Source organism: Salvelinus sp. IW2-2015, unplaced genomic scaffold, assembly GCF_002910315.2.
Source record: "Salvelinus sp. IW2-2015 unplaced genomic scaffold, ASM291031v2 Un_scaffold1998, whole genome shotgun sequence".
In the NCBI taxonomy this organism is placed as follows: Eukaryota; Metazoa; Chordata; class Actinopteri; order Salmoniformes; family Salmonidae; genus Salvelinus; species Salvelinus sp. IW2-2015.
The window spans coordinates 106,762-116,375 of record NW_019943348.1 but is presented as its reverse complement, the minus strand read 5'-3'; the positions used below and the strand labels follow the sequence as shown (position 1 = coordinate 116,375).

The window sequence follows — 9,614 nt, the reverse complement described above, 5'->3', positions numbered from 1 at the left end:
TCTAACCCAGTCTAACCCCAAACTCCAGTCGTCTAACCCAAACTCCAGTCTAAACCCAACTCCAGTCTAACCCCAAACTCCACAGTCTAACCCTAACCTCCACAGTCTAACCCAGTCTAAACCCTAACTCCACAGTCTAACCCTAAACCACAGTCTAACCCTAACTCCACAGTCTAACCCAGTCTAACCCTAACTCCACAGTCTAACCAGCTAACCCTAACTCCACAGTCTAACCCAGTCTAACCCTAACACCACAGTCTAACCCTAACTCCACAGTCTAACCCAGTCTAACCCTAACTCCCAGTCTAACCCAGTCTAACCCTAACTCCAGTCTAACCCAACTCCAGTCTAACCCTAACACCACAGTCTAACCCTAACACCACAGTCTAACCCAGTCTAACCCAAACTCCACAGTCTAACCCAGTCAACCCAAACTCCACAGTCTAACCCAGTCTAACCCAAACTCCACAGTCTAACCCAGTCTAACCCTAACACCACAGTCTAACCCAGTCTAACCCTAACCACCACAGTCTAACCCTAACTCCACAGTCTAACCCAGTCTAACCCTAACTTCCACAGTCTAACCCAGTCTAACCCTAACTCCACAGTCTAACCCTAACTCCACAGTCTAAACCCTAACTCCACGTCTAACCAGTCTAACCCTAGCTCCACAGTCTAACCCTAACTCCACAGTCTACCCAGTCTAACCCTAACTCCACAGTCTAACCCAGTCTAACCCTAACTCCACAGTCTAACCCAGTCTAACCCTAACTCCCACAGTCTAACCCAGTTCACACCTAACTCCACAGTCTAACCAGTCTACCCTAACTCCACAGTCTAACCAGTCTAACCCTAACTCCACAGTCTAAACCTAACACCACGTCTAACCCTAATCCACAGTCTAACCTAACTCCACAGTCTAACCACCTTAACTCCACAGTACTAACCCAGTCTAACACCACAGTCTAAACCCAGTCTAACACCCAGTCTAACCCAGTCTAACATCCCAACGTCTAACCCAGTCTAACTCCACAGTCTAACCAGTCTAACTACAGTCTAACCAGTCATAACTCCACAGTCTAACCCAGTCTAACATCACAGTCTAACCCAAGTCTAAAATCCACAGTCTAAACCAGTCTAACATCCACAGTCTAACCCAGTCTAACTCCACAGTCATAACCCAGAATCAAACTCCACAGTCTAACCCAGTCTAACCCAACTCACAGTCTAACCCAGTCTAACCCTAACTCCACAGTCTAACCAGTCTAACCCTAACTCCACAGTCTAACCCAGTCTACTCCACGTCTAACCTCAACTCCACAGTCAACAGTCTAACCCAAACTCCACAGTCTAACCCAGTCTAACCCTAACTCCACAGTCTAACCCAGTCTAACCCTAACTCCCACAGTCTAAACCCTAACTCCACAGTCTAACCAGTCTAACTCCACAGTCTAACCCAGTCTAACCCAAATCCACAGCTAACCCAGTTTAACCCAAACTCCACAGTCTAACCCAAACTCCACAGTGTCATACTCCCTTAACTCCACAGTCTAACCCAGTCTAACCCTAACTCCACAGTCTAACCCTCTAACTACCACAGTTCTAACCCAGTCTAACCCTAACACCACAGTCTAACCCCTAACTCCACAGTCTAACCCAGTCTAACCCAACTCCACAGTCTAACCCTAAACTCCACAGTCTAACCAGTCTAACCCTAACTCCACAAGTCTAACCCTAAACTCCACAGTCTAACCCAGTCTAACCCTAACTCCACAGTCTTAACCCAATAACTCCACAGTCTAACCCTAACCCACAGTCTAACCAGTCTCAACCTCTAACTCCACAGTCTAACCCAGTCTAACTCCACAGTCTAACCCAGTCTTAACCCAACTCCACAGTCAACCCAAACTCCACAGTCTAACCCGTCTAACTCCACAGTCTAACCCAGTCTAACCTAACTCCACAGTTCAACCCAGTCTAACCCAACTCCACAGTCAACCAGTTAACCCTAACTCCACAGTCTAACCCAGTCTAACCCTAAACTCCACAGTTTCCTCTAACCCTAACTCCACAGTCTAACCCAGTCTAACTCCACAGTCTAACCCAGTCTACTCCCAGTCAACCCAGTCTAACCAAACTCCACAGTCTAACCCAAGTCTAACCCCAAATCCACAGTCTAACCCAGTCTAACCCAAACTCCACAGTCTAACCCAAACTCCACAGTCTAACCCTAACTCCACAGTAACCAGCTCTAACCCTAACTCCACAGTCTAACCCAGTCTAACCCTAACTCCACAGTCTAACCCTAACTCCACAGTCTAACCCAGTCTAACCCTAACTCCACAGTCTAAACCCTAACTCCACAGTCTAACCCAGTCTAACCCTAACACCACAGTCTAACCCTAACTCCACAGTCTAACCCAGTCTAACCCAACTCCACAGTTCAACCCCTAACTCCACAGTCTAACCCAGTCTAACCCTAACTCCACAGTCTAACCCTAACTCCACAGTCTAACCCAGTCTAACCCTAAACTCCACAGTCTAACCCTAACTCCACAGTCTAACCCTAACTCCACAGTCTAACCCAGTCTAACCCACTCCACAGTCTACCCTAACTCCACAGTCTACCTAACTCCACAGTCTAACCCAGTCTAACCCTAACTCCACAGTCTACCCTCACTCACCCAGCCTCTTGACCCCATGTGTCTTTGTACTGCCAGGTCATCGTCATGAAGGACAACATCACTCACCCAGCCTCTTGACTCCATGTGTCTTTGTACTGCCAGGTCATCGTCATGAAGGACAGTGTGGTCAACAACAACAGCATCTCCCACGCCAGGAAAGCTGTGGAACAACTCAAGATGGAGTCTTGTATGGACAGGATAAAGGTTTGTGTGTGTGTGTGTGTGTGTGTGTGTGTTGGAACAGAGTGATCCTCCAGGTTTGGTGATGTTTATCCAAAATGGCACCCTATTCCCTTGATAGTGCACTACTTTTGACCAGGGCCCATGTGCAGAAGTAGTGCACTATATAGGGAACAGGGTGTCATTATGTAGTGCACTAAATAGGGAATAGGGTGTCATTATGTAGTGCACTATATAGGGAACAGGGTGTCATTATGTAGTGCACTAAATAGGGAATAGGGTGTCATTTGGGACATACACCAGATTGACCAGTAGAATAATGTTGACCATAACAGATCCCTGTCAGCGTAGTCCCGTGATGTCTAAGGTCTGTATATTTATATCTGTAAACCTATATTTTGGGGGCGTGTTTAGATTATTTAATGGAAGATAATTGTTCAAAGCAGAGCTTGACTTTCATTCAAAAAGTGGCTGCTCATAAAATTGACCTTGGGGAGGTAAATATAGGTTTATAGATTCAACAAGTTATTCAGTTGGAACAGGATATACGGGAGTGCTTTCTCTATATTTTTGTACACCTACTCATTCAAGGGTTTTTCTTTATTTTTACTATTTTCTACATTGTAGAATAATAGTGAAGACATCAAAACTATGAAATAACACATATGGAATCATGTAGTAACCAAAAAAGTGTTAAACAAATCAAAATATATTTTATATTTGCGATTCTTCAAAGTAGCCAGCCTTTGCCTTGATGACATCTTTGCACACTTGGCATTCTCTTAACCAGTTTCATGAGGTAGTCACCTGGAATGCATTTCAATTAACAGGTGTGCCTTGTTCAAAGTTAATTTGTGGAATGTCATGCTTTCTTAATGCATTTGAGCCAATCAGTTGTGTTGTGACAAGGTAGGGGGGGTAAAAGATCAAGTCCATACTATGGCAAGAACAGCTCAAATAAGCAAAGAGAAACAAGACATGAAGGCATGAAGGTCAGTTAATCCAGAAAAGTTCAAGAACTTTAACATTTTCTTCAATTGCAGTCGCAAAAACCATCAAGAGCTATGATGAAACTGGCTGGTTGAGAGAATGCCAAGAGTGTGCAAAGCTGTCATCAAGGTAAAGAGTTGCAACTTTTAAGAATCTCAAATATAAAACATACAGTGATAGTAGTCATTCCAGAGTTTCTTTATTTTTACTATTTTCTACACATTTTTACTATTTTTGCCTTGATGACTCCCAATATTTCTCAGTGGAAAGAACCTCCCCCCACTCAGACCCCCCCAGATGGTGGGATAGTGTGTCTGTAAAAGGAGAGAGCAAGAGAGAGAAGCAGTTGGGCAGAAATCACAGATCTCTATTTTATTATTATTATTTTATTTAACCTTTATTTAACCAGGTAGACTAGTTGAGAACAAGTTCTTATTTACAACTGTGACCTGGTCAAGATAAAGTAAAGCAGTGTGACACAAACAACAACACAGAGTTACACATGGAATAAACCAAACATACAGTCAATAATACAGTAGAAAACTCTATATACAGTGTGGGAAAATGAGGTAAGATTAGGGAGGTAAGGCAATAAATAGGCCATAGAGGCGAAATAATTACAATATAGCATTAACACTGGAGTGATAGATGTGCAGATGATGATGTGCAAGTAGAGATACTGGGGTGCAAAAGAGCAAGTAAATAATAATATGGGGATGAGGTAGTTGGGTGGGCTATTTACAGATGGGCTATGTATAGGTGCAGTGATCTGTGAGCTGCTCTGACAGCTGATGCTTAAAGTTAGAGAGGGAGATATAAGACTCCAGCTTCAGTGATTTTTGCAGTTCGTTCCAGTCATTGGCAGCAGAGAACTGTAAGGAAAGGCGGCCAAAGGAGGTGTTGGCTTTGGGGATGACCAGTGCAATATACCTGCTGGAGCGCGTGTTAGAGGTGGGTGTTGCTATGGTGACCAGTGAGCTGAGATAAGGTGGGGCTTTACCTTGCAAAGACTTGTAGATGACCTGGAGCCAGTGGGTTTGGTGACAAATATGTAGTGAGCCAACGAGAGCATACAGGTCGCAGTGGGGGGTAGTATATGGGGCTTTGGTGACAAAACGGATGGCACTGTGATAGACTACATCCAATTTGCTGAGTAGAGTGTTGGAGGCTATTTTGTAAATGACATCGCCGAAGTCAAGGATCGGTAGGATGGTCAGTTTTACGAGGGTATGTTTGGTAGCATGAGTGAAGGATGCTTTGTTGCAAAATAAGAAGCCAATTCTTGATTTAACTTTGGATTGGAGATGCTTAATGTGAGTCTGGAAGGAGAGTTTACAGTCTAACCAGACACCTAAGTATTTGTAGTTGTCCACATATTCTAAGTCAGAACCGCCCAGAGTAGTGATGCTAGTCAGGCAGGCAGATGCGGGCAGCAATCGGCTGAAGAGCATGTGCTTAGTTTTACTTGCATTTAAAAGCAGTTGGAGGCCTCGGAAGGAGTGTTGTATGGCATTGAAGCTCGTTTGGAGGTTAATTAACACAGTGTCCAAGGGCCAGATGTATACAGAATGGTATCGTCTGCGTAGAGGTGGATTAGAGGTGGACCTGCTCCAGAGCGCTCATGACCTCAGACTGGGGGCGAAGATTCACCTTCCAATCGGACAACGACCCTAAGCACACAGCCAAGACAATGCAGGAGTGGCTTCGGAACAAGTCTCTGAATGTCTTTGAGTGGCTCAGCCAGAGCCCGGACTTGAACCCGATCGAACATCTCTGGAGAGACCTGAAATTAACTGTGCAGCGACACTCCCCATCCAACCTGACAGAGCTTGAGAGGATCTGCAGAGAAGAATGGGAGAAACTCCCCAAATACAGCTGTGCCAAGCTTGTAGCGTCATACCCAAGAAGACTTGAGGCTGTAATCACTGCCAAAGGTGCTTCAACAAAGTACTGAGTAAAGGGTCTGAATACTTATTGAAATGCAATATTACATTTGCAAAAATTTAGAATAAAACAGTTTTTGCTTTGTCATTATGGGGTGTTTAATTGTTATATTTAATTGTAATAAATGTTTGACTGCGGCTGTAATGCAACAAAATGTTATAAAAGTCAAGGGGTCTGAATACTTTCCGAATGCACTGTAGACAGTATGGGACCCTCCTCCCCTCGCCTCCTCCTCCTCCCCTCTCCCCTCCTCCCCTCTGCCTTATCGTACCTAATCATAACGGTCTTTCTCTCCTGTTCCAGTCTCACCACCCCTCCCCTCCTCCTCCCCTCTCCTTCTCCCCTCCTCTCTCCCCCTCCCCTCCTCTCTCCCCCTCCCCTCCTCTGCCTTATCGTACCTAATCATAACGGTCTTTCTCCTGTTCCGGTCTCACCACCCCAGGTCTCCAAAGCAGCAGCGGATCTGATGGTGTATTGCGATGCCCACATACGTGACGACCCCCTCATCGTGCCCGTGCCAGCCTCAGAGAACCCCTTTAGGGAGAAGAAGTTATTCTGCACCATTCTCTGATGCCCAGTAGGGGGCAGACCAGCCTTAGGCCGGGCCCTGTTTCAGGTGTGGAATTACGCCTGGCGTCTCCTCTTCTGTCTTCACCGTACCTGAAGCTAACAAAACGCTGTGAAACTAACCAGGAAGTGAATGCCCTTTCAGCCTTGTAAGTTTTCAACTTTTGTAGTTTTTTTTTATGGTCTTCAAGCGCAAAAAAACGTACATACATTTTCTTCATTAAAAATAATCTTCATAAAAGGCATCTGGTAGAAGTAAATTCAATCTTTAAGCCCATTCAAAGCCCAGTATCCGGAAGTGGTCTTGTCTTTAACAGTGAACTAACTACTACCGCTAGCTTAACATCCTTCTGGCTACTGTTGAGTTGGCTTGAGGTTGCCAGACACTGTTGTTGGGCAGCTCTGTCCCAGGTGGCTGCATTGGGGAGGGTTTAGATACCTTTCCATCTGGCAACCCACTGACCGCGTCTGCGTGTTCGTCTCCAGTGTCGTTTCATTGGTTGGTTTGTTATAGCTTCTTCTTCGTTGTTAGAGAGAAGCCTTCATTAGTGCTTTATGATGAGATTATATTTTTATTAACATGTCTTTTGTTTTTGTTTACACTAGCTTATTTTATTTACATACCTCAGGAAACAAACACAAACCTTGGGAATGTTTTTTAAATGTATTTCTAAAGCCCAGTATTTTATATAAGATTGAACCAACATACCATATAGCATGTTAGTCCCCACTATCCATTTCACATTACCATCAGGAAGGACAGAGATGAGATGGGGGAGGAGGGGAGAGGGAAAGGAGATGGAGAGGGAAAGGTGAGGAGATGGGGAGGGAGGGGAGACGGAGAGGGAAAGAAGATGGGGAGGGAGGGGGGAGATGGAAAGGGAGGGGGAGATGGAGAGGGAGAGGTAGAGAAAAAGATGGAGGGAGGGGGAGAGAGAAAGGAAGATGGAGAGGTAGAGAAAAAGATGATGGAGGGAGGGGGAGAGAGAAAGGAAGGGGAGATGGATAGGAGATGGGGAGGGTCTCACTACTGGTGTCCCCCAGGGCTCGATACTAGGTCCTCTATAATGTCTCTCTACTGGTGTCCCCCAGGGCTCGATACTAGGTCCTCTATAATGTCTCTCTACTGGTGTCCCCCAGGGCTCGATACTAGGTCCTCTTTAATGTCTTATATTGTTAATTTCTTTATTTTATTGTACGTATAAAGAGCAAAATGTGTTTCCCGAGTCTGTATCATTTTAAATGTATTTTGCCTGTCTGTCCTAAGTGGATTAATACATTGTGGTGAAAGGCCTTATACCACACAGCCAACCCACCCACCCAGAGGCCTGCTTGTCCCTCTGCTTTGCTCCATTCGAGTCTAGGATTGTAAAATGACCTTACCTTTCCCACAATCCCTAGTTCTTTCCTGATGATTTTGGGAATCTTCTAACCGGGACTTCTGGAAAACCTGGGAATTTGGGTAAAGTTTAGGGAATGTGCAACCCTCCAGCCTCCTCTGTCTCCTACAGGGTGGATGTGTTTTAGTTCTGTCCTAAATGGAACCCTATTGCCTATATAGTGCACTGCCTTTGACCAGAACCTTATGGCCTATATAGTGCACTGCCTTTGATCAGCCACTGAGACAGTTTCTGTAGGAACAGTGTTTATTCTGTTTCAGGCTATAACATCCCTGTGATATAGTTCCCATAATGCTCTGGTCAAAAGTAGTGCACTATTTAGGGAATAGGGTGCCATTTGTGCTTCTGCTGGAGTGTACAGTACAGTCATTTAGTGTGTCAGGCATTAGTGCCAACGTCTGTGGGAGGCAGGGTGGGGATCAACTCCAGTCAATTCACAAAGTAAACCAAATTCCAATTCCACATTTTCCTCATTGAAAAGCAATGAAGAGAATTGGAATGAAAATGTCAGTGTACTTCCTTAATTGACTGGAATTGAAATGGAATTTACCCCAACCCTGGTAGGAGGCCTATTCTCTAAGACAATCTCAACCCACAGACTTTTAATTCTCTTATTAAAAACCACAATATGTCAAAGGTATCCTTTTCATGATGATAGTTACTTATTTAAGTATTTGCATTATTTTTTTAAATTATTATTATGTGTATTTATTATTACTTTGATATCAGCACTGAACAGCACTGAACATGCCATCATGGTGTGTAGTGCTACTGATTGGAGATATTAGGTTTAAACCGTTAATAAAATGTGTGCTTATTGCTACTTCTCTCTCAGTATTAAGGGTCTGTTTACATGTTATATGATCCTGGTTGATGTTTCATTCATCACTTTACGTGATGTAAACTTTCCCCAAATCCTCAGCTTTTCCACAAGTCCCAGTTGGATAATTCATGGAATCAAGAAAGAAAATAGTCAGGAAATCCAGATTCCTCCACGTAGGATTTCTGGACAATCTGGGAATTTGGGGGACAGTAAGCGGAATTTTGCAACCCTATTGTAGTTGAATTTAGTTCTCTGTATTTTACAGTAGTAGGGGTTTATAGTAGGTATCATACACATTTCCTAGCCTGCATAGTCTGTGTCATCACGTCACTCTATGCCACACGCTGTCAGTAGCATGATGGCATAGAGTGGCACTCGGGCTACACCGTTCCTATCACTGAAACCAGATATTACATTTAACTTTGTAGAACTATGTTGAGTGTTTTTCTGTCTAAGTGACCTGAGACGTTTCTCAGGGTCTCTAATCCCACAGACCTCAGTTCCAGGGTGGTGCCTAATCTGAACATGAAACATGGGCTGTGTCCCTAACGCCACTCTTATCCCTACATAGTGCACTACTTTCAACCAGAGGCCAATGGGCCCTGGTCGATGGGCCCTGGTCAAAAGTAGTGCACTATGTAGGGAATACGGTGCCATCTTGGGGTGCCGCCATGGATTTCATGTCTCAAACGTGAACTTTACATGGATTTATTTATATTTATAACTGGGGAATCTTGTGATCAAAAATGTTGCCTCTTTTTAATGTCTTCGTTCCAAATGGAACCCTATTCGCCACACTACTTTTGACCAGGGCCCATCGACTGGGTTTCTGTACAGCACTTTGTGACATCGGCTGATGTAAAAGGGGCTTTATAAATACATTTGATTGATTGACCCGGGCCCGTCGACCAGGTCCCATCGACAAGGGCCCGTTGGCCCTGGTCAAAAGCAGTGCACTATATATGGAATCTGGTGCTATTTAGGACGCATCCTGTGTATAGATTATGGGTGTGTTACTAAATGCAC

General features: G+C 44.4%; 1 protein-coding gene across 1 annotated transcript in view; it reads left to right on the top strand.

Annotated features, from left to right (window-relative positions):
• LOC112072672 (guanine nucleotide-binding protein G(I)/G(S)/G(O) subunit gamma-4-like) overlaps positions 1–7,171 on the top strand; it is a 14,425-nt gene extending 7,254 nt beyond the window's left edge. Inside the window, exons 2-3 of the mRNA XM_024140058.1 lie at positions 2,787–2,888; positions 6,241–7,171. Of these exons, the coding sequence (XP_023995826.1) occupies positions 2,796–2,888; positions 6,241–6,369 (222 nt within the window). The 5' untranslated portion in view covers positions 2,787–2,795 and the 3' untranslated portion in view covers positions 6,370–7,171. The remainder of the gene's footprint in view (positions 1–2,786; positions 2,889–6,240) is intronic.
• The last annotated feature ends 2,443 nt before the right edge of the window (positions 7,172–9,614 follow it).